Below are 25,409 nucleotides of genomic sequence, written 5' to 3'. Positions count from 1 at the left end.
AAACAAATGAACTGATTGTGAACATGCCATTCACTTTTCTGTAATATGAAAATACACCATAGAACATTCTGGCATTTAGATGCATTCATCATACTCACACAACTCTTTTGATAGCAGTAGCAGTGTAGGTACCACCCCTAATCTGGTTGATCCCTCTTATTTGATCAGTGCTTGAAAAGCTGTTGAATTTTATGTGTATTTGAAATTTTGAAGAATATTGTGCCACTGCAAACTGAAAAGGAAAATAACATTCACAATAAATTTTATTTTATTTTTACTGCAGATTTCCAAGAATCTCTTTTTAACGAAACCAGCTGCAGTGTTTTTTGACTGTAGTGGATGGCTGTTGTTCAGGAGTAAAAGTTCATAAACAGTCACATAAATCCAGAAGTTCATTTTGCTTCAGTAGTACATTTTTTACAAAAATGTATGTATGTTTGTTTGTTTTTTTGCCACTGCAAAATCCTAATTTCTGTATATTTTTTGTTTGCCTGGGCTTTATAATGATGAACCTACACTATATGGCCAAATGTTTGTGGACACCTGACCAATTACACCTGCTTGTTGAACATCCCATTACAGATTTAGTCCACCCTTTTCTGTTATAATATCCTCCACTCCTCTGTGAAGGCTTTCCACTAGATTTCTGAGAGCATTAATGAGGTCAGGCACTGATGTCAGATGAGGAGTTCTGGGGTGCACGCAGTATTCCAGTTCATGCCAAAGGTTTTCACCAGGGTTGAGGTCAGGGTTCTATGCAGGCCACTTGAGTCCTTCCACTCTAACCATAGCAAACCATTTCTTTATGGCCCTCGCTTTGTGCACAAGGGCACTGTCGTGCTGAAACAAGTTCGGGTCTCTTAGTTCCAGTGAAAGAAAATCTTAATGCTATAGAATACGAATACATACAATTGTGTGCTTCAGACATTATGACAAGAGTTTGGGGAAGAACAATATAAGTCTGTGATAGTCAGATGTTCACATGCTTATGGCCGTACAGTATAGTGTAGTTATGAAATGTTTAACTAAGGGTTGCACTAATTTAATCAGTGTAAACATGTAAATTACTTTTATTTTATTTAATTATTTTGGATTGTTGGAATTCAAAATAAAAATGTAATGCCTTATTTTTACATGTGTTCTATGATCACAAAACTATGGCACTGAACTTTGAGTAATGATGGTAAATTACTTTTCTTTCACCAGGGAACTTGGACAAACATCAACTAAAGTTAACTTTAGCTAGCATGCTATCCTGATGGAGAGCCTTCAACTGATTACTCTGTGCCTTCATTTGAGGTCATGAAAACACTATAATAAAGATTATTTTTAGGACGGAAATCAGAAATATTTGGGTCTCTCACTATTTCCGAATTGTAACTATGAAATTAATTACACAACTTGGTTCTGTGTTCTGCTCTGTTTTTTATATCAAGCACTAATGATGGCCAGCAACAGTCTTTTTCACCTGCAATGTTTTATAATGTTTGTCTCTAGAGTCTTACTCTGCCAGCTCAATTAGAACTCATATTGTTGCTAACTAATTCTTCTTATTAATTTTACCTTGGTACTTAAAGGAGTGTTTATAAAGATCTAAAATTGCTTTCATTATATTAGTGAAGCGTTATAGAAACATGTGTCAGAAATATATTCCAGCAACAGAGTATTCGTTCTCATACCATAAAAACACTCAAACATGTTTGCTTTCTTTTGTTGTTTTGGTACACAAAATTAAAGCTCTTTCTGCACATACCTGAAAATCCCTGTCTTTTAAGCCGTTAACCATGTTTATAACAAAATCCTTCATTATATCAAAATCCCGAGTGCTTACACTGCCAGAGCCATCCAACAAGAAAGCAATGTCTGTTTGTGATGGAGGCGGGCAATCTAAGAGTAAAGAAAGCATGAAAACAAACTTGTATGAATAGAGAACATTTTAAAAGGTTTGGGATTTTTATTAATATGCTAGCTCCACATATGAAATACCTCTCAAAGTACTTGGTATAGGTCCTGATGGATTATTGTTGTTATCCAATGTAAAACACATGCCACTGTAGGCAGTAAAGTGCTTACAGTCCTTGGGAATTGTTGGACCACAGACCTGAAAAACAAATTTTTTTTTTTCACTTTTATTTAATTCCAGATTGATATTTGACAGGGTGATGAACACTAACATACAGTGAGGAAAATTAGCCAAAAACCTCTTGAATGTACATTTCACAGATCATTTAAAACTCAGCTTGATATTTATACAGAAGCAGAATATACAGTGGGGTATTAGACCCACTATCTAAGATCAGTCCTTACCTGAGTTGAAATACAGAATTATTACAGCTGAATCTTACCACTAGCTTTGAAGACTGGGGATCTTTAGTCATTGAAAGTCCAAGGGACATGTTGACAGCCTCAGAAGGCACTGTGACAAGATATTTAACATTAAGAAAAATGGGGTACCCTTTCTGGAAAATATTTTCAATTAATTACGACTAATAAATGTTGCGTATGCACTCGTACCATTCATTAGTATTGGTGAGCATTTTTCTTGTGCAACCTCACAGCTGTACACTTTCCCTCTTTCATTCTGACTTTGGGTTAAGGGATCACTCACAATCAAACTGAAAAGAAAAGGAAAATGTTAGACATATTATGACGTCACTGTCATTGTCAGCATTGTTTAACACTTCACTAACTAACTTTATTTACTTCATCAGCAAACTACAAATTTAACAAATCTAATAAGTAGTAAATCTAAATCTAACAAAATAAGAACATATTTATTAACTGTTAACAAATCAACAAAAACATGTATTAATTGATGATTGTTTACCAAATACACCTTCATTTGCTAATGTTTATTCAAACCAAAAATACATTCATATAAGTTAGCAAAAATTAAATAATACCATATACCTTTCTAAATGTTTATAACTTATTGAACTCTGGCCTCCGGATGTAAATATTATTACTGGATGTTCAGCCTCAGTTCAGTCAAAAGCATGTTCGTTAAGGTATTGTTCATGTTGGTCATAGTGGGTTTAATTTTACTTATTAATGATATGAGTGTGTGTTTATTTTGTGGCATATTTGGTTAGTTACTAATGGTGCATTAATTATGTTTATGGTGTGTTAATTTTATTAATGGGGTAATTAATGTCAGTTAAGGGATCCTTAATTTAAAGGATTACCACAATACTGTACAGTACTTTTAATCTACTTTTTATGTCATTACTAAATATGTAAAGGCATGAATCATGGTGTCATGTACTCTAAATCTAAAAATGTTAACATAACAAAACAATATTTTATACCAAAGTGCAGCCTGAATTTTGGCTGGATCATTTACAAAGTACTAACTATAGAGAAATGCATGATTTGTCACATTTAGTGCTGAAATGTGTTGGTCATTGCTTAATCTATTTCATTAAACAGAAAGGTACATCTGGGCTCATTCACAAATGTGTGTTTTTTTTAAACAAGATTCTTCAAGTTTACATGCACCTAGGCTAAAAACATTCAAACTCAAATTTTCACAAATCTGGTATGAAATGCATGTTTTCGTTCATTTCATACATTTCCGCTGCTGGCTATTAAGGTCTACTTTATTTCCATAAGAGGTCATTTGAAAATAATAGCTAATATTTCGGCTTTAATTTACTATATCAGATTTTCAGTGGTTCAAAAGTTTACATACACTTTATTAGTATTTGGTGGCATTGTCTTTTAATTGCTTAACTTGACTCAAACACTTGGGGCAGCCTTCCACGAGTTTCTCACAATACTTTGAATTGTTTGCTCATTCCTCCCGACAGAACTGGTGTATCTCAGGTCAGGTTTGTAGGCCTCCTTGGTCAGATCTGCTTTTCCAGTTCAGTCCACAAATTTTCCATGGGATTCAGGTCAGAGCTTTGTGATGGCCACACTAATACTTTAAATGTTCTGTCTTTAATCCATTTTGTTACATCTTTGGAGGTATGCTTAGGATCATTGTCCTGCTGGAAGTTGTAACCAAATTTAACATTCTGCCTGATTTATTGAGGTTTTGCTTCAGTATTTCTAGGTAATTGTCCTTTCTCCTGATATGATCTATTTTCTGAAGTGCATCAGTCCATTGTTTTCCGTTTCAGCAAAACACACCCACAACATGATGCTTCACAGTTGGGATGGTGTTCTTTGGATCAAACCCTCACCCGTTTTCCTCCATACATAATGCCTTATCATTATGGCCAAACAGCTATATATTTGTTTGACCTGAGAACACTCAAACCAAAGGCTAGGTCTTTGTCCTAGTGATCAATTACAATCAATTATAGACAGATTTTCAGGCCATGTCGAAGAAAGGATTCTCTTAATGGTGGATGTATTTACTTTGGTACCTGATGCGTCCAACTAGTTCAACAGTTTCTTTATTGTTGTCTTAGGATTTAACCTTTTGGACCAAAGTTTGTACATCCCTGGAAGTGAATTTGCACCTCTTTCCTGAACGATGCAGTGTCTGTGTGGTCCCAAGATTTTATATTTGTATACAGGTGTTTCTACAGATGCTTGTGGTACCTTTCTTCCTAAAGAGAACAATTTTTTTTTAGGTCTTGGCAGACTTGCTTGGATTTGTGCAGGGTATCAAGGGCAAAAACGCACTGCCCCTTAAATACAGCCACACATGTGCTCTAATTAACTTGTAACTTCTAAAAGTCATTACATAACTTTCCAGATGGTTTAAAGATACAGTCAACTTGGTGTATGTAAACAACTGACCCCACTGGAATTTTGATATAGTGAATTAAAGCTTAAATAAATCTGTCTCTAATCTATTGTTTTAAAATGACCTCTGATATGAACAAAGTAGATATCATTATTAACCTGACACAATAAATAAATGTAAATGCATGGACCAGAAATTACAGTAGAAGGCATGTGTCACTGGAGAATTATGGCTGTTGTGTTTCTCACCTGAAGCCGTTTTTCTGTATCACTTTGTAGCCGAAGGCTGTGTTTGGGTTGTAGGTGAAATCTTTCCATGGATTTGGATCAATGTTGAAACCCATCACTGACCAAGATACTAGAATTCAAAACCAGGATACATGAATTAAAGTTTGTATAGTGTACAAAATTCACTTAGATACTTACTTACTTAGATGACCGTCAAAATTAGAGTATATTTGAGTATAAGCATTTTTTTATTACTGAAATTACTGAATTGGAAAAAATATAAGAATGTCATCCATATTCACAGTTGAGTAAAACACACAGCACTAACAAGCTAAATGTTTAAATTTTGTATTCAGTATTCAGAATCTGATGAGTGAGGCAGCTTTCATACACATAACCTGATGAAGACCTTTAATATTCTAACCCTGTTAAAGCTGTCAGATCATGAGCCATCAAAACAGTACCTGGGAACACAAAATTGTACTCTCTACCTTTAAACTGTGCCCACATCAACATATAACCTACAGGTGGGTGACAAATTAAAGGGAAATGGTATTTTCTGTCATGGTATGGGTCAACTTGTTCCCTTAGAGGGACGTGTCACTGCAAACCAATAACGTTATTCTGATTAATCACCATCATCCTATGATGAAACATTTCTCTCCAGATGGTAGTGGCCTCTTCCAGGATGACTCCACCCCCATCCATAGGGCATGAGGGCTCATTGAATGGCTTGATGAGGATGAAAATGACATAGGCCTTCAGAGTCACCAGCGCTCAACTAAGCTGAAAATCTTTTGGGAGATTTTGGAGTGAAAATTCTTGTTTGCTCATAATTAAAAAATGTTGCTCTGTCATGGGTCCAGAAGTGACTTTTCATTTATTGTTTGCTGGATTTATTTGATTGATTGATTGATTGATTTTGTGTCCAGGACAATGACAATTGCAACTATTAAAAGAAAGTAAAATAAATCAAACACTCAAATGAAAGACTAAGACAAAGGTAATGGTTTAAATTAAAGATTAAAAGAGGGGTTGGATTAAAAACATTAAATAATAATAGTAATAAATATCAGATCATGTGTTTAAAATGTGTTGCAAAAAGAAAATGGAAACCATCTCAGCTTTAAATCCAACATACCAGTAGGAGTGAATATGACCATTTTTACTTTTGTGTATATAATATTTTGCACAAACTATGGGTGGTGTGATGTGACCAAAAAGGAAAATGAGTTACTGTTACCACCCTGAAGTTGGTTACTTTCCAATAACAACATTTCCTGAAATGTTGTTTTCCCCGTTTAACACAGCACTGCTCCAATGAGTACAATTTTATATTTACTAAAAATAACACATCATGTGTTTTGTCCATTGTAAAGACATTTAATTTGGTGGAATGTTTGTGAAACATATTAGGTCCTGTTATCACTTGTTATAACAGCTACAAACTGTAGTTCCCTCACAAGCTTCTCTTTTCTCTCTCTCTTTTTTCCCAAAGCTAATGAGCCCAACACTCACATCATGTTTCCAAGAAACCACAACGTGTAAAGTATTCTGTGATGAAGACTCTCCTCATGGAAGAAAACTTAAAGGAATGGTTTTACCTCACAATACTGACACTGACTGGTGTAGCAGTCACTGCTCTAAAAGATTTCCACAAGATGGCACCCCAGAACATTATGAATCTTACACTATTCTAACAGTTGGCAATAGACATACTGTGGCTTCCTCCAAACTTAAGTCTTTCCAGATACAGGAAAGGCACTATTACTGTTTTCTATTGCACCAGGTTTTGTACTCCTTACACCAATACAAAGTGTTTCTAAATGCTTGCCCTGCCATGAATTCTAGTGTTGTGAAGCTCACAACGTATAGTATTTTTGTGACTCAATCATACACGTTCATACACTTTTATCCAAATTACATTTGAGACAAGATACAGCAGTTGACAAGATACTTGATCGAGGCCCCAAAAGTGGCACTCTTGTGATTTGTACTCACTAATTAACAAATACCCCAAGGCCTTAACCACTGCTCGCCACTTCCCCTATAAGAAGCCTTTAGTCAGTGCCATGACACAGCATACCAGGAGCAGAGAGGGTTAGGGGCCTAGCACAAGAACTACACAGCACAGTTACAGCTTAGCGGTGCTAGAAGTTGAATTTATGACCTCCTGATCAGGAGCCCAGAACCTTAACCACTGGACCAGCAAAGTTCTAACCAGCCATTTTAATGGGACATGAACCCACAACCGTTGAACAGCTTCACCTCTAGAAGTCCAATGCACTATCCACACAAAGGAGATTGTGGTTGTAGATTTGGGTTAACCATCTGGGAAAGTGTAATGTGACCTCTGTTTCTCTTTGTCCATGTTGACTATATACTTCTTTTATGCTTGTGACTAAAACATTACATCATTTTCCATTTTTTGTGACTGATCTGCAATGCAGGCACCTAGTATTGGCCTTTTCAGAACTCTGATAGTTGCCTTACGATGCGTTAAAATATCACAAATTAATATAACTCACCTATGTTGGGGCATTTGTAAGTTAGTCACTTCAAAGACAAGGCCCTTATTTTGTCTATATTCCCTGTATATGCACACACACTAATACATCTTATATAAACAAACTGGCAAATGGACATTCCTGCCTCTGTTTTACATGTGGCAAGCACGGTTACTCTAAGAACAGCTAAAGTACACGCAATGTACTTTAAAGTACATACACAAGGCCTTTACGCTTAAAGTAAAAAATAAAAGTTCACAGTACACACCAATTTTAGTTGAAGGCGCATTCATGTCACTTTCATTACTTACTTAAAACTTCACTCCACAATTTTACTTGTATGAAAAGTATAAAAAACCAAACAGTCAAGTCATACATACTCATAGGTGACTCTTGCAGATATGATGACCTCCATCAAAGTTTATTATTAATAAACATTTCAAAATGTACCCCTAGTGTATCAGATAAGTACTGCTATTATTTGAGTGTATTAAGTGCAGTTCTGCATGATTTGTTTATTTTTAATCTGTGTACACTTACTGGCCACCTTATTAGACGCTCCTACTCTTTTAGAAAAAAGAGTTGCTATTCGCAACCCAGCAGTTACACTGACGCCTTTAAAAAAAAAAATAATAATAAAAAAAACCTCTGCTACAACACTGCTATGCTCAAAAAGTTCATTTTGAGCTCAAGGGGTAAAAAAAAAAAAAAAAAAGTGACAGTGAGAGAACAGCTAAATATAATTTGTCTGCCTGTCTATCTCGCTGTATATCTGTCTATGTATGGTCATGGTAAAGTAGTGTTAGCTCCACTTTCTGCCATATAACAACCTTTACTCTACTGTGAATGTTTCCACTAACATTGTCATGCTGGAACAGGGCTGGGCCTCTTAGTTCCAGTGAAGGAAAAATGAAATGATGCCCCATAGAAACACATTCTACACATTACATTATATAGGCCTCAATAATTAAGGAATAAAACACTGGGGGTGTGCTGTTATGGGAAAATAATCCACTAAGTGTTGGTGTGATGTGGGAGGCAAATCAGAGTTACTGTTACCACCCAAAAGTGCATTATTTTCCTATAACAGCACATTACAAAGTGCTTTATTTCTTTTATGCCACAGAAATTTGCCTCTTTGGATCTCTCTCTTCAGTATATAAAACAAAAAAAATGCAACTTTCATGTTATCATTTGTCATGTTGAAGACTTTCCCATAGTGAAAACTTAAAACTACAGCTTTTCCTCTGAGTGTTGCAAAGCACTGACAGTGCTTACTTGCCACATGATTCTGTGCATCTGATCCCCAAATGAAAATAAATGATTATTTTCTCATGAAAATAAATAAAGAGCTTTCTGTCATGTCTATCTGTGCTATTTTTTTATGGAAACAAAAAAAAATATTAGGGAAGGATTGGTTAGGGAGATGCAGGCAGTGATGATTGACTGTTCTGCAAAGAGAACTGTCTAGTGAAAAGAAACAAAGCTATTTTTATATTTTGCATCTGTACTAAGTTGTGTTCCTAATTTTGTTGCAATCCGTCATTTTGGTATGACATGCCAAATAATTTCTTATAGCACCATTATTACTATAGTTACATTTTGAACCTGTTCTCCCACACAATGAGATGGATGATAGAACTGGATCTCCTGTGCATGACAGCAGATGTATTTGTTTTCCTCTCAGACTGTAATTGGCTGTTTCTCATCACTTGCGTGTCATAGAGGAGCTGATACTACACCGAGAATATTAAACATGCTTGATATTATCAGACCGTAAGACATTGTTTTTATCATGAAATCCCTTAAACTGTTATGTTTTTAGCAACCAAAGCTTAGCAGACTACAATGTGGTGGAAGAATTGCTTATAGTGGATATTATTTATAATAAATGAGCACTGGATTTTATCATATAGTTTTTGTCACAGTTTTATGAAAGTAATAAGCCACTCCAGTGTGTGCATTACAGTGATTTTTTTCACATTAATAGTATTTTAAGATCTCTGAGTGTAGGTGCCAAACAACAGCTTTTGTCATGATAAGATCTCCCTCGAGAGGCTTGTTGCTAAAAGTAAAAAAGGGCTGTCTTGGAAAACTTTTTTCCTGCAAAAATATACATGGCATTTTTAATCCATTAATGTAAAGTTTTTACCGTACAAGTCCCTGTGAATGAGCTTTTACTAAAGAAACGATATTAGAACTACTACTAAAACTACTGTCTGAGCTACTGTTATAGAAAATTAATCAGCACCTTCCGACCAATCGACAGCACTGTGATATAAAAATGCATACGTTTACTTACTCCTAACATTGTTTTGGTAGTACTGTGTAGCACTCATGCCGAAAAAGCATTATATATGAAAATTAGAGAGAAAACGAGAGAGAAAGAGAGAGAGAGAAATTAGGAAGTGGCTAAATCTTGTACATTTCATCACCTGACATAAAAGGGCATTTCAAACGTTTAAATGCTGTTATATTCCCTAGCCATGATCTATTTTCATGCCATATGCCACGTCACTTGTACACAAATGACCAAAATCACAAAAAAAATTCACATCACTTCATATACAGAATTTTGCTCATAAAAATGTAACTTGCGTATTTCAAAAGTAGACTCATGATGTCATAACAATGTCTTAATATATAATAAATGTAAATACAATCCAAAACCATTATCAGCAAATTATTTGATTCACTGTCCTTAATGTTTCTGTTTATGAGACCTGTCTCCCTGCCATAATGATTTTAGAGATCAAAATTGACCTGAATTTGAATACACTGAATAAATATAGTGATAAAGACAGCTATAAAGACACTTAGTTTTACTTAGTCTTACCAGACATCAGGAAAAAGTACACTGGGAAATTCCAGTCCATTGTCAATGCTGTCATTGAGTTCACTGGAGTGATGGATACAAGAAAGTCATTACTGAGGAAGTAGATACAAGAGAAGTGTGTAGCCGCTTAGTAAACCCACATGTACAACTGTGGGAGTGGCATAAACTGACCAGGGGCACAGTGGAAATAGTTGCACACCATGTAAAAAAAATATCACAAGCACTGAGCATATAATTAAGTCAGAGGAGGTGTCAGAAAACAGACGTTTTCATGAGCAGCTTGGTGGGGTTACCAACATGCAGCCAGTGTTTATCATCTAGTGTGATGTGATCTAGTGTGATGTGATGTGATGGCTATGTCCATATTTGGTATAAGCTAATTTGCTGAATACTCAGTCATAGCACCTTATGTTTACATTGATACCATTTTTAAATTATATTGTTACTCCTTGGTACCTATCTTCTGCACTACCTGTTGTATCAGACACTTCCACACTAAAACTGTGTACTGTTTTGGCACTACACTTCACTCACTGTGCCTATTGTCCTGTATTAATAGTTACTGTGCTGTCTTGTATTGTTAGTACACATCTGCGCATCTCATTTAGTTCTGTTTAATCTCATGTGGTTAGTGTTTTGTTTTATGTAGCACCATGGTCCTAGAGTAACATTGTTTCATTTCACTGTGTAAGGTACCAACTGTATATAGTTGAAATGACAATAAAACCACTTGAGCTTGAACTTGAACTTGAATCTAGTGTGATTTTTTTTTGAGGGGGGAATGGGGGAGTTTGTCATGACTGGCAACAATGGTGACAATTTACATCTATATAGAACATAGATATGCACAGTATATACACACACACACAGAGTGAAAAAGAGAGAGAGTGCTCATTGAAATTTGAAGCTTGAAATCATATAATTTACAATGAGTTACTGCACTTTTATATTGTATATGGATTATACTGTTAAGTTTAAATGGCTTATTTTTATTACGTTTACAGCTTTTAGCAGAGGCCCTTATCCAGGACGACTTATAGAAGTGCTTTGTAGTCTCTATTACAAACTCTGTCAGGTTGTACTGTATAGTGACGCAAGACTACAGCACCCATCATCTATTGCACACCACATGTGCACTAGTATTTAAGTCATAGCACTCTTTTTCTAGTGCCTGTTTTAAGCAGCATCTTTGTTGATTGCCTTATCCATTCTATGTTCAAGTGTATTCCATGCTTGTCTATTTTATGTTTATGTTACATAGCCCTAGTCCTTGTTCTCATGTGTTTCACAATTAATAAAAGACCTTGCACTTGCATCCATCTCCAAACCATCCATGATAAACACATCCTCTAGCTAGCTCACTAGCACAGGGATTCTTTTTATTTTATGTTATAGATTATGTTTTATATTATTGGCATTAATGAAAGAATATGCATATATATCTATACATAAACATAATGCATTAATTATGCATTATTATATATGTGTATTGCCATAGAAGTGAGTCAAAATACAGTCCCCTCTGAAACTATTGGAACAGCAAGGCCAATTCATTTGTTTTTGCTGTAGACTAAAGACATTCAGGCTTGAAAAGACTTTTCAAAAGACTTCAGCTTTTATTTCCTGGTATTTATATGTAGATTTGTTAAATGACATAGGGCATAGCACATTTTGTATCAGACAACCCAATTTGTAGGTCAAGCAAAAATATTCTGGAACCAAGATTAACCTCTACCAGAGTGATGGAAAGGCCAAAGTCTGGAGAAAGAAAGGATCTGCTCATGGTCCAAAACATACAAGTTCATCTGTGAAACATAGTGGAGATAGTATCATGGCTTGGGCTTGCAAGGCTGCTTCTGGAATGGGCTCACTAATCTTTATTGATGATGGAACTCATGATGGTAGCAACAGAATGAATTCAGAAATTTACAGGCACATTTTGTCTGCCTATTTACAGAGAAATGTATGCAATTTTAAATTTATCATTCAGCAAGACACTGATCCAAAACACACCGCCAACTCAACAAAGGAATTTTTCGAGGGGAAAAGTGGAAGGTTTTTGTCACGATCTCGCCGGCAGCTGGTGCTGTGGCGACAACGCGCACGAGCGGCTTCAGAGCGCGTACGTGCACGTGCTTGAAGTGCGCATCGACGCTAAAACTGTGTCAAGTGTTGCCAGCTGTCGGCAATTAAGAGAATGCTGACTGGTCATTTAAACCCCTCGTGTTGCTGTGCACATCGTGCGGTATTGAAGTAAGGTAGAGGAAGGACGAACAGAGGAAGGACGAACAGAGAAGAAGACGGAATGAATAATGGTGCCAGGTTGTGATGTTGCCATGCTCTGTCTGTTTTCCTGTTCCTTAGCTTATGTCTTGTTAAGAGTGTTTATGCCATGCCTTGGTTAAGAGTGTTCATGCCATGTCATAGTTAAGAGTGTTTATGCCTTGCCATAGACAGGAGTGTTTCTGTCTTTGTTTAATGGGTATTCACGCCTAAGTTAAAGGAGTGTTCATGCTCTAGTTAAATGATGTGTTTCCTGCCATAATTAGAGGAGTGTTTCATGCCTGAGTTAATTGAGTGTTTCATGTCAAGGTCTGGTTCTAAGTTTGGTGCTTCCCACCTCATTTCAAGTTAAAGGAGAAATGTTTAAGTTAGTTAAATGTGGTGGAGTTCCCACACCCTGTTTAAGTTTCCTGTTCTTTGCTTGAGTTCGAGTTTTATGTTTAGACCTTGTTTCCCACATCCTTGTGTGTTGACTTAAGTGGCAAATAAAGACTGTACTCCTGCGCTTACTTCCTGTCTTGAGTCCTGTATCATAACAGTTTTAGACTGGCCAATCAATCACCAGACCTTAACCCAATTGAGCAGCATTTCACCTCCTGAAGAGGAGACTGAAGGGAGAAGCCCCCCCGAAACAAACTACTGGAATAGGCTGTGGTAAAAGCCTGGAAAAACATCACCAAAGACGAAACCAACACTTAGTCAGTTCGGTTATTGCAAGCAAGGGATATGCAACCAAATATTAATTGTTATTTAGTTATCTGTCCTTATGCTTTCGCTCACCTAAAATTTGGGTGGTCTGATACAAAAAAATGTTCTATGTTTTATGCTATTTAACACATCTAGATGTAACACCAAGAAATAAAGACTGAAATCCTAAAGTCTCATCTCATAGCCATCTTTTGATCTCAACCCGAAATGTCTTTGGTATATAGCACAAAAGAATAATTGGCCTTGCTGTTCCAATAGTCTTGGAGAGGACTATACAGTAACTTCCACTTCTGCTTTTCAGACTTTAATTTTATACATTTTGGAGTTTTGTGGCGGTCACTTGTGTAACACATTTAGATGTAAGTGTCAGGAAATGAAATCTGAAATTCTGATCTATCGTCTCATATTCATCTTTTGATCTCAAACCCAAATGTCTTCAGTGTAAAGGGGTGATTGAATGTTTGTGAAATAACTGTAGCTAAACATTTAAGGTAACTGTTGATCAGTCCTGCACATTGGCTTGGAGGAAATGTAGACCAATTTCTCAGCTTCAATGCTGGGATGTTGATGGGCTTCCTCAAATGAACTGCTTGCTTCAGGTCCTTTCCCATCACTTCTACTGGATTAAGGTCAGAACTTCCACTTGGCCATTCTAAAACATTAACTTTATTCTTCTTTAACCATTTTTGGTAGAAAGACTTGTGTGCATAGGGTCGTTGTCTTGCTGGACCCACTTTCGCTTGAGATTCAATTGTCAGGGCAGATGTCCTGACATTTTCCTTTAGAATGATCTTGTATAATTCAGAATTCATTGTTCCATCAATGATGGCCAGCCATCCTGGCCCTGATCAAAACAGGCCCAAACCATGATACTACCAACACCATGTTTCACAGATGGGATAAGGTTCTTATGCTGGAATTTTCCATTAGCCTTCTGGCTTGTCCACATGATCTTTTGCAAACTGCAGATGGGCAGCAATGTTCTTTTTAAAGAGCAGTGGCTTATATAAACAATGTGAGTACATGAGAGAAATTCTTTGAGAGGAACCTGAATATAACACCTTCTCCCCATGTCCATGTGGGTTTCCTCCTGTCTACCAAAAATATTGTTTTTTCTTCATACTTTTAAGTAGCCAGTGGTAAAACATTTGCACATGTATTAAAAGAGAAGGAGTGTCAAGCCACAGGGGAATAGAAACTGACTTGTGGTGCATGCAGATCACCAAAAAGCTGTCACACGTCATCTTATCTATGTAAAACATTGAGGAAAAAATGTCCAAGTATGATTACATGAAACCATAGAAATTCTGCTATATATTTTTTTTTCTTTTCCCCATATCTGTTTACCATATTTATGATATGCAAATAAAAAGTATAAGCAAATGAAATATATCTAGAAACACAAACATAGTAAGTACCCACATCTCTAGAGCCTCTTCACAAATGCATGTATATGTTACTTAATATATCCTTGATCTATTTACTCAATGAAGTCTATGTAGTAAGGGAAAATCAATAATAAAAGCATAAGCCTATTTTAAATTTGGCACATGTGAAACACAGCAACATGAAAAGAGCTACAAAATTAAAAAGGAAGAGAAAATTACTTCAACATAACTAGGGCCTGCTTGGCTAAGAACATGGCTGGGAAAAAGTACTGAGATCTTTTTTCTGTGAATGTATAGATAATGTGTAAATAAATTAATGAATAAATAAAAAAATAAAAAAATAGTGAAAGTAAAATCTGTTGCTACTTTTAAATGTACTCATTAAAAAGTCAATTGTAAATGTTTTTAACTGGCGAAATTAAGTAAATGTCATGAAAAGTAACTTGCATTACTGATCTACAACCCCTGGACTCTTGTTATAACGCAACCACACCATCTGCCTGGAAACTTTCAATCTCTGTAACTTGTCATATCCATGACTAACACGTCAGAGTTTAATACTTAATGCATCAGAAGTAAAATATCATGTAAATAGTCAATATTTCCTGATATCTAGGATTCGACTTGCTCCCAACCAATTATGTTAGCTACTGGAATCGATCTTAGTCTAACCAGGCTTTAGCAAAGAAAGCATGCTAACTTTGTTATAGCCAGTTAATGTTAGCAAATTACACTAAACTTTCCTCAACAAGCTTTTTCAAATTAGATGGAGTCCATGCCTTCTATGAACAGAAAGAAGGCAACTCATTCTATACAAGTCTTTGTTTAGTCCAGTTTATTGAAATATTTTACTCTGGTAGGTCCAGGTGTGCTTATTCTCAAGTTCAACACTGCAGTCCAGTGGCGTATCCATTTTCACATGGATGCACAGTGATAGCTATGAGTTTAACTACATTGTGTAGCATATGAACGCCACGGAAGATGCTGAATTGGCACGATTCTTGACATTGATTAATTTGATTGGATGCGAAACTGAAATCATTAGATGCTAAAGTGAGCCCATTTCAATTGATGATGTATAGTGTACAGCTGTTTTGGCTAGAAGAAGAGACCTTCAAGATTTGTACTGAGTACTTTCAAGGTGCACATAAAACAATATAAGGAGCAAAAATTATTTTCTTGGAAATTAAATTGAGAGTACAAGTATTCAATTTCAATAACACTCAAGTAATAATTACGAATAGTAACAAAGTACAATAACATGTATTTTCCACCTCTGGCCTATAGAGTACAAATATGGTAACAAGTACAGTAATAAGTACACATATTTAGGGTTTGCCATCCTTTATTTCACAGAACCTCTTCATGATGTCTAGGCATGGAATCAGCTTGTTTCTGTAAGAGTTGTGGTGTACTTTTCCTGTGGATCATGTTTGTAAATTTCAACCAACCAAACTTTCAGCTCACCCGTACTATCTGCTAACTGCTAATTTCTTCTGAATTGCTTTCCACAGATACTGTATATGGTTAAGGTCAGGGCTTTGGCAGAATCATTATAAGACTTTCATTTCCTTTTTGACAAAGTTAGGCTAGTTGCGTTGGATCATTATCCTGCTGAAAAATCCACTTCTGTGGGTTGAATTATTTCTTCTGTGATTTCTGCAAGTTAGCATCCAAAATGCCGCTGTACACTTCTGAGTTCATGTTGCTATCGATGAACACAAGCTCACCAACACGACTATAGGAAAAACAGCCACAGACTTATTCTCTTATCCTGGCTGTCTTCACACAGACACCATCAAATCCATCCAAGTTAAATTAGGCTTCATCAGAAGTTGAAACAGTTCTCCAGAAGTTGCTGTCTTTCTGCGCATGTTCTTTTGCATGTTTCTTATTCTTGAGGCTGATGTATCTTTTCCACAGCTTTACTCTGCCTCTATACCCATGCACATTGATCCAGTTTTTAAGTAGTTTGTGCTACGGTTGTATCTGGTAATTCACACTGATCTCTGAAGCAATGCTTCCTGCTGTTTCTCACTTGTTTTTCTAGATTTTTCTCACAATTATCCTCCCCAGTCTTCTGGTGGTCTTTCTGGGTCTGCCTGTAAGTTCTATTTAATTCACAAGTCCTTTGCTCTTTATATAGTTTGCAGAAGGAAAACATTAGGCTATGACTGTTAGGTTAGGGCTGATCATGTGTAACCTTTGCTATATATATATATATATATATATATATATATATATATATATATATATATATATATATATATATATATGTTCAAAGCCGGACTTTGACTAGGCCATTCCATAACCCTTCATTTCTCCTTTTTGAGCCATTCCTTAGTGGATTTGCTGGTGTGCTATATATACATATCCTCGGATATTTAGACATGCCATATGACTGATCGTGTGTGACCTTTGCTGCCCTTCTACACCCAAAAGTCATAGAAAGGTTGAGAAAAGGTCAAGGATCATCTTTGCCTTGGTGGGATTGCGTTTCTAATAGCGGCTTTGCAATGCTGCCAAATGGAGCAAGAGGAAAGTGTTCAAACTAAAATTGAAAAATGTTAATTCAGCAGTTTCATGCACATAGAAAGCATGTAGGATTGAACTTTAGCAATGAAGCGTATTTTATCCTCCCCTGCACTATGTAGGCATATGTAGTGTGAATACACCATATGTGTGTGTAGCAGAACTAGGCATCTGTAGGTGGTCATGATGAATCCAAAGTATTACTGAAAATAAGTTTGAATTTATTGCTCCCTGAAGTACAGTATATGAAGTGTAGTTTATGAGCATTGTTATATTGTGAACTTCTCATCTTCCATTCAATCATAGGTTTTTATCTGTTTACACACATTCAATCATGGCCAGGATACAAAAGCTACATGTGTAATCTTACTGTTCTAAGTAAAGACCTCCATGCCTATTAACGTGTTCACTACTCAATATTTGTGTCTAGCTGCAATTTCCTCCCAGCCTTTATATTTCTATACCCAGTAACTCATAGCTTCTACATTATCTCCCTATCTCAGTATTGCTTTAAATACCCTGTCTTGTTCTGTCTTCCTTTTTCTCTCTGTTTCAGATGGAGGAATGTTGCCGCCCTTCTCCAGTGTCAGGTTGGGGCTAATTTTAACCAACCAGCTCAAATGTGAGAGGTCACAATGCTAGATAAATACAGTGGCCAGGCTGATTAGGAGGCGTGACAGGCTAAAGCCGGATCTTTTCAACTGCCCCTCTTTCTCTCGCTCTCTCTGAGAGAGTCCCTCCATTCCCTCAGCTGTCCTCTCGACTGGAAAGGTAAGACATGAAGTTTCTAAATTTTCAGATATAAACTGTTTCAAATTGAGCTATAATCCCTAATGTTAATTAAAAAAATAATAATGCATGACTTATAATGCTTGTTTATGCCACAAATGCAGCAATCACCATAAGCAACCCAGACTAGTGTTGACACTTGGCTAATATCACATGTTAAACAGGCACTTCCTTCCTCTTTACAAAGGGCAGGATGATGTTGCCTCACATTAGCTAAACCTATTTATCATGCTAAGCTATCCTGAGGACACAGTCAGTAATGCATTGTCTCCTACTTACAGAACATTGAATCCTACTTCATTAGGAAATTCATTAGAATGCAAAAGACTGATCATAGATCAACACTTTAATTTGGAGAAGCTTGGTAAATATAGGCCTAGTTTAAACTGGCCCACAATTAATACAAATAAAATTATAATGTACTTTATAATGACTATGGTCACGGTGTATCATCGTCTACACCTATAATATTTTTTGAAAGGTTTTAGGCAGTATCAAATGAATTAAACTGATCTGCTTGGGCCCATGGCATTATAAACAAGGGCATTACAAGAGCATCTGGCATCAACAGTGTTTATATATAGCCTGACCTATTGAAGGGGGATCATAGAAGGAAAATGAGAGCAGAGACAGGGGGATGTGCCATATATGATTAAAGTAAAGGTCAACAGTAAGAGTTTTTAAATAGCAAAGATAGGGAAGAGGGTGACTACATGCAGACAGTCACACACTTCCTGTACTTCTTCAGCAGTGTTATGTAATATTTTGCACTCACTGGTTTGATCTATGGTTTCAGAGTCAGGTGTGATTTATGTAGGTGTGAAATAAATATAAAGTCCATGGTTCTTATACTCAACTCTTAAATGCCTGAGTCACAGACAATTCACATTGTTTCTTTACAATCAGTCATTGAGAGGAATCATGTTTGTCAGAGTAACAGTAAACCAGAAAATAACCTCATGTTGCTGGTGTGTAGGATTGGAGTATAAGAAGGTATGTACAGATTTACAAAATGCGGTACATCGGTGGAAATAATAGAATTTGGTGGTCGATACCAACATGATATAAGTTAATGTGTTTATTTTTGTCACTCATTAATCACCCCTGCTTACATCTTCACCCTGGCCTCATTTCCCCCTTTCTTTCTCAGCTCAAGTGTTGTATCTGTCCCTATAGCGTAATCACCTCTCTTGCTTTCTTTCTCTCTCTTTGACTCTTTTACAGTCACAATGCCTCACGCATACCCATTCCTCAGCCCTGAGCAGAAGAAAGAGCTCAATGATATTGCTCTGAGGATTGTCGCGCCTGGCAAGGGAATCCTCGCTGCTGATGAATCCACGGGTACACTTGCACGCACTACCAAATATTAAATGCATGCCAACACTATACATCCCCACCGAATGCCAATGGGAATACATTGTACATATGAGCCTTCTATACACTCCAAACTGTCTTAATCCAATAAACTAAAACCAAACTGCAATTTGTTTACTATTCCTTCTCACTCAATGGTGCACTGTTGCTACAGGCAGTGTAGCCAAACGCTTCCAGAGCATCAACGCTGAGAACACTGAGGAGAACCGGAGGCTCTACCGTCAGCTGCTCTTCACTGCCGATGACCGTGTCAAGCCTTGCATTGGAGGAGTCATCTTCTTTCATGAGACCCTTTACCAGAAGACTGATGATGGCAAGCTGTTCCCTCAGCTCATCAAGGAGAGAGGCATGGTAGTGGGCATCAAGGTTGACAAGGGTGTAGTCCCTCTGGCCGGAACTAATGGAGAGACCACTACCCAGGGTGGGTTCTCCATTTCTACTTTTTTTTAAAGCATTAGCTGTCATACTCAGCATTTTTTGTGTCTGTTATGGCTTTCTAAAACAAATTTTCTCTCACACTGGCCCACTCTCAGGTCTGGATGGCCTGTATGAGCGTTGCGCTCAGTACAAGAAGGATGGAGCTGACTTTGCCAAATGGCGTTGTGTGCTGAAGATCACCCCCACCACTCCCTCCAGCCTGGCCATCAAAGAAAATGCTAATGTACTAGCACGCTATGCAAGCATCTGCCAGATGGTGAGATTCACACATCGTCACAAACAACGACATGATACATTGCTCCAAAGGTCTTTAAGATCATTATGTTGTTACATCTCTCTCACCAGCATGGCATCGTGCCAATTGTGGAGCCTGAGATCTTACCTGATGGTGACCATGACCTGAAGAGGTGCCAGTATGTAACCGAGAAGGTTTTGGCAGCTGTTTATAAAGCCCTGTCTGAGCACCATGTTTACCTTGAGGGCACTCTGCTCAAGCCTAACATGGTGACTGCTGGTCACTCCTGCTCTCACAAGTACACTGCCCAGGAGATTGCCATGGCCACTGTCACTGCCCTGCGCCGCACCGTGCCTCCTGCTGTTCCTGGTTAGTCACATTGATATACATGCTAAAGTGCACTCATGCCCTGAAGTCATCCATAGCCGCATATTTCAGTGTTCTCTGCCCACACCATTGAATAATATTGAATCTACAGTAACCAATGGTTCCTGATATATGGTCATATGTTCAGTTGGTGACTTAATTTAACAACATATCTAAAAATTTCCATCAATATTTTTGTGGAGAAAGTAAATTGTATACAGATTTTGACACTTAATTTTTTTCTGGGCTTCGTGTTCTCATTATGCAAATCACCTGCTTGTAATTCACCCCTCAGCGGTTGCCAGATTTTCCATTTGTAAGCATGTAAGACGGGGTGTCTAGACCACCACATTTAAGCACAAGCACTTGCCTTTAAACATGAAAAAAACAGGAATAAAAATCCTGACTGAAGACAGAAATATAATTTTATCTAAAATGTAATAGGGTCTAAAATAAAAGCGAGACAAATTAAAAATAAAAAAGATGAATATGATGATATATGAATAAGAAGAAGGCAGGTTAAAGGCTTCTACCCTTGTTTTTCCTTACTTTAGCATTTAATCCAACACATATTGTTTAGCTTTTTTGTTTGTTTGTTTCACATGCTGACATGAAAAAATGAGATACTAAGTCGAGGTCATGGAATCATAAAGTTAATGGTGTTCCTCACATGAACTGATATTGTGCAAAGAAAAATGTGGTTAAGTCCAAGGTCAGAATCACACAGAACTGAGAGATGCCTGTTTTACTCAAACTCCAACCCAGCACGAGTAACTCTTGTGCAACATCTGAATAGCAGCAACTTCCGGACTTAAGTCTGAGGACTGAATAAGAATGTGCACAATTTTGGTATTATGCATGCAGCCCATAATGACCTCAACCTTTTACAATTTCTTGATTTAAATATCACAATGTACACTGTTGTGTTTACTGCATTCTTGTTTTCAAAGGGACCCTCTTTCCATGCTTTCTCCCTATAGGTATTACTTTCCTCTCTGGAGGGCAGAGTGAAGAGGAGGCCACAGTCAATCTGAATGCCATAAATACATGCCCACTGCACAAACCATGGGCACTTACTTTCTCTTATGGCCGTGCCCTGCAGGCTTCAGCCCTCAAAGCCTGGGGAGGCAAGAAGGAGAATGGGAAGGCCTGCCAGGAGGAGTACATCAAGAGAGCCTTGGTATGTATATCTCTACACTTAGGAAATACATATGAAACATTATCAACATAATCTAATGTTAAGACCTACAAGTGTTGTTGTTTTTTAGCTTCAAATGTTGCAGAATAAAATTGTTACTTGCTGTTTCACCAGGCCAACAGTGCAGCATGCATTGGTAAATATGAATCAAAAGGAGATAAAGGAGCAGCAGCAGGAGAGTCCCTGTATGTGGCAAATCATGCTTATTAAAAGGCCCAAATCTTTCGGCACACCAACACTCCTGCACCACCCTGTTTCTGAAATAACTGAACTTCCAATGTTTCACCCTGTTCTCACTGATCATCTTCTTTTCTGTCCTCTAATTACTCTGTAGTATAGTAATAGGGGATGAGTGGTGTCTTGAGAGAGTGGGAGAAACTCAAAACCTTTGTATGTGTGAAAGACCTAAAAAACTGTCTCCATCTGCTTTTTCCAAAGCCTTAATTTAGCTGGAAAAATTCCCTGTTTTGTAGGTGTAAGATGACATTTCTTTTTTTCATATGATGTACCCAAATGTTCTTGACCCATAATATTCAAGAAATAAAGAACTTACTCACCAACATGTGGTTTGTTGGTCATTCCTGTTTGGTTCTATTATGTGAAATGAGTGTGGAAAATGTGACAAAAAAAAAACTTCTGAGAACAGATGCTCTCTCACTTCAATCTTTACAATATTGATAATTTCTCAGCACCCCTCACCGATTAAATCAATTCAATTCAGTTTTACTTGTATACCACTTTTAACAATGGACATTGTCCCAAAGTAGCTGTACAGAAATGTATAAATTCAGGATATAGATTTTAAATGTATGAATTTATCCATAATGAGCAGCCAGAGGCGACTGTGGCAAGGAAAAACTCCCTGAGACGATATGAGGAAGAAACCTTGAGAGGAACCAGACTTAAAAAGGAACCCATCCTCATCTGGGTGACACCAGATAGCGTGATTATAAATAAGTAAATCCCTTCTATAAATGTGCTAATACTACATGGTCAAATAGTGCAACTGAATAACTAGGAAAATTCATTACAGTTTTTAAATGAAGTCTGTTTTGTTGAACCTCTCTACTGTTCACTGATGGAGGCTTGAGTGCAAAACTGTTTGTGGCAATTGTAGTCCCAGCCATCATAGCATAACTGTTCATATGAATTGAGGTCCAAAGCCATCTTATGGTTTTTAAGCGGTGCTATCCTCAGTAATCTTAATGATCTTTAGGCTGCATCATGTGGAGTCATCCTCAGAAGCAGCGTATGACTTCAAATTGATGAGAACTCCAACCAGAAGATTTTTATTGACAGTTTTTATTCAAATAAAAATTTATGTGAAATCAAGTGAAGGTAAAAAGTTGTTGCTTTTAAATGCACTCAAGAATAACAATGTAAAAAGTAAATATTTTAACTTTATGTAATGTTTTTATGTGAAAATCTCTGTAAATAAACAATATTCACTATTAGCTAGAATGCTAATTGCTGCCTAGTGTCATGTCACAGCAAACCAGTGATTACACTTCCCACACACACACATGTTCACCTTGTCCGGAACACTAGTCAGACATACCTGTTCCCAATCACAATCACACCACACTATAAAAGAGACTGCTCATTCACTATGTCTTTGCGAAGTAATATGCGCAGTTGCCATTGTCTCTGTCGTTTACCAAGCAATTACCTTGTTCCTCGTGTTTATTCAGGGTTTTTTATCTTGTTTCTGGTTACTCGTTTTTGATTCTTGCCTTGCCTTGTTTATGCCTGTATGTTGATCGCCTGACCCCTTGCCTGTTATTTCGCTGCTGTGGCTCAGGTGGTAGAGCGGGTTGTCCACTAATTGTAGGGTTGGTGGGTTCAATTTCCGGCCCACATGACTCCACATGCCGAAGTGTCCTTGGGCGAGACAGTGAACCCCAATTTGCTCCCGATGGGAAGTTAGCGCCTTGCGTGGTAGCTCTGCTACTATTGGTGTGTGAGTGTGTGCGTGAATGAGTGAATGAGACACAGTGTAAAGCGCTATGGATAAAAGCGCTATATAAGTGCGCCATTTACCATATTTCGATAACGCTATTGTCTCATGGTTTGGATTTATCTGCCTGCCTCTCTTTAATAAACCTCTTAACTGCGATTGCATCCATCCTAAACCTTCTTCACCTGGATATTGTGACAGATTTCTTCGCCTAACATGGATGCAACAGGAAGACGGAGGAGACGTCACCCAAAGGAAATTAAACAAACCATCCCAGCTGTGAATTCGATCCAGTTTCCGCAGTGGACTAGAACTGATCTCCCGGAGATGTTTGATGGTTTGTCAGGTGATCCTGAATTTTTTCTTGGGGACTGCCAGATATACTTTTCGAGACTAATGGACCCCAAGCCCGGCGAGAAGCAGGGTAGGGTTCCTGTTGTCCCGGTTTTGTGGCCCAGCACACCAGTGGGCACTGCGTTTAGCAGCCATGGGATCCTGGGGACTGGAGAGTGTCAGTCTGTTTGTGGGACTTGTCATGAGGGTGTATGGTGGCCCAGAATCCTAGGTGATCTTTGAGGCTCTTGTGGGGGAGCCATGCCTCAGAGATGAACCCGGACATGCCGTTTACTACATATTATCAGCAGATCAATGTGGCCACCTCAGAGCTCCAGCTCGAGACCCACAAGGAGGTCTCACCTGCCGAGCCCCAGCCAGAGGTCAATGTGGTGACATCGGCACCAGAGCTCGAACCTGAGACCCATGAGGTGGTCTCACCTGCCGAGCTCCAGCCAGAGGTCCACGTGGCGACCTCAGAGCTCCAGCTTGAGACCCACGAGGAGGTCTCACCTGCCAAGCTCCAGCTGGAGGTCAACGTGGTGACCTCAGAGCTCCAGCTTAAGATCCACAAGGAGGTCTCACCTGCCGAGCTCCAGCCAGAGGTCAATGTGGTGACCTCAGAGCTCCAGCTTGAGACCCACGAGGAGGTCTCACCTGCTGAGCTCCAGCCAGAGGACAACGTGGTGACCTCGGCACCAGAGCTCAAACCTGAGACCCATGAGGTGGTCTCACCTGCCGAGCTCCAGCAGGAGGTCAACATGGCGACCTCAGAGCTCCAGCTTGAGACCCACAAGAATGACTCACCTGCAGAGCTCCAGCCAGAGGTCAATGTGGCAACCTCAGCCTCAGAGTTTCAGCCTGATACCCATGAGGCGGTCTCCACTCCAGAGCTCCAGCATAAAGTCAAGTTCCTGCTAGAGCTCAACAAGGTGACCTCCCAAGCCATGTTCATGTCCGAGGTCGAAAAGGCGACCTCTCAAGCCAAGTTCCTGTCTGAGGTCGAAGAGGTGACCTTTCAAGCCAAGTTCCAGTCCATGGTCGAAGAGGCAACCTTTCAAACCAAGTTCCTGTCAGAGGTCAAAGAGATGACCTCTCAAGCCAAGTTCCTGTCTGAGGTCGAAAAGGCGACCTTTCAAGACAAGTTCCTGTCAGAGGTCAACGAGATGGCCTCTCACGCCAAGTTCCTGTCCAAGGTTGAAGAGACAACATTTCAAGCCAAGTTCATGTCAGAGGTCATAGAGATGACCTCTCAAGCCAAGTTCCTGTCCGAGGCCGAAAAGGCGACCTTTCAAGACAAGTTCCTGTCAGAGGTCAACGAGACGGCCTCTCACGCCAAGTTCCTGTCCAAGGTCGAAGAGACGACCTTTCAAGCCAAGTTCCTTTCCGAGGTCGAAGAGGCGGCCTCCCAAGACACGTTACTGTCCCAGGTCGAAGAGACGGCCAATCCAAGCTATGCTCATGCCAAGTTCCTGTCCCAGGTCAAAGAGACAGCCAATCCAAGCTTTGCTCACACCAAGTTCCTGTCCCAGATCGAAG

General features: G+C 38.3%; 2 protein-coding genes across 3 annotated transcripts in view; one reads left to right on the top strand and one right to left on the bottom strand.

Moving 5' to 3' along the window:
• The window catches only part of LOC128616624 (integrin alpha-M), a 35,123-nt gene extending 24,696 nt beyond the window's left edge, over positions 1–10,427 (bottom strand). Inside the window, exons 1-7 of one of the 2 annotated variants that reach the window (XM_053639242.1) lie at positions 10,270–10,427; positions 4,948–5,056; positions 2,515–2,615; positions 2,346–2,416; positions 1,987–2,101; positions 1,754–1,887; positions 99–232 (exon numbers count right to left, since the gene is read on the bottom strand). In XM_053639242.1, the coding sequence (XP_053495217.1) occupies positions 99–232; positions 1,754–1,887; positions 1,987–2,101; positions 2,346–2,416; positions 2,515–2,615; positions 4,948–5,056; positions 10,270–10,324 (719 nt within the window). In that variant the 5' untranslated portion in view covers positions 10,325–10,427. The remainder of the gene's footprint in view (positions 1–98; positions 233–1,753; positions 1,888–1,986; positions 2,102–2,345; positions 2,417–2,514; positions 2,616–4,947; positions 5,057–10,269) is intronic. The other variant, XM_053639243.1, reaches the window with a different exon arrangement.
• A 7,392-nt stretch (positions 10,428–17,819) lies between these two features.
• Positions 17,820–22,140, top strand: aldoab (aldolase a, fructose-bisphosphate, b). Its single transcript, XM_053640492.1, has 7 exons — positions 17,820–17,951; positions 19,194–19,310; positions 19,498–19,764; positions 19,877–20,037; positions 20,127–20,385; positions 21,363–21,562; positions 21,695–22,140. The coding sequence occupies exons 2-7, from the start codon at positions 19,199–19,201 to the stop codon at positions 21,788–21,790; spliced, it is 1,095 nt and encodes a 364-aa protein (XP_053496467.1). The 5' UTR covers positions 17,820–17,951; positions 19,194–19,198; the 3' UTR covers positions 21,791–22,140.
• Positions 22,141–25,409: the final 3,269 nt, after the last annotated feature.

The sequence above is a fragment of the Ictalurus furcatus genome, chromosome 13 (genome assembly GCF_023375685.1).
Source record: "Ictalurus furcatus strain D&B chromosome 13, Billie_1.0, whole genome shotgun sequence".
NCBI classification, from domain to species: domain Eukaryota; kingdom Metazoa; phylum Chordata; class Actinopteri; order Siluriformes; family Ictaluridae; genus Ictalurus; species Ictalurus furcatus.
Note: the sequence above shows the minus strand (reverse complement) of the source record. Positions and strands in the feature narration are given on the sequence as shown.

Coding starts and splice junctions, on each gene's coding strand:
- aldoab (XM_053640492.1), top strand. CDS start 19,199: ATGCCTCACGCATACCCATTCCTCAGCCCTGAGCAGAAGAAAGAGCTC. Junction 19,311..19,497: donor CGCTGCTGATGAATCCACGG/GTACACTTGCAC, acceptor CTGTTGCTACAG/GCAGTGTAGCCAAACGCTTC. Junction 19,765..19,876: donor TGGAGAGACCACTACCCAGG/GTGGGTTCTCCA, acceptor GCCCACTCTCAG/GTCTGGATGGCCTGTATGAG.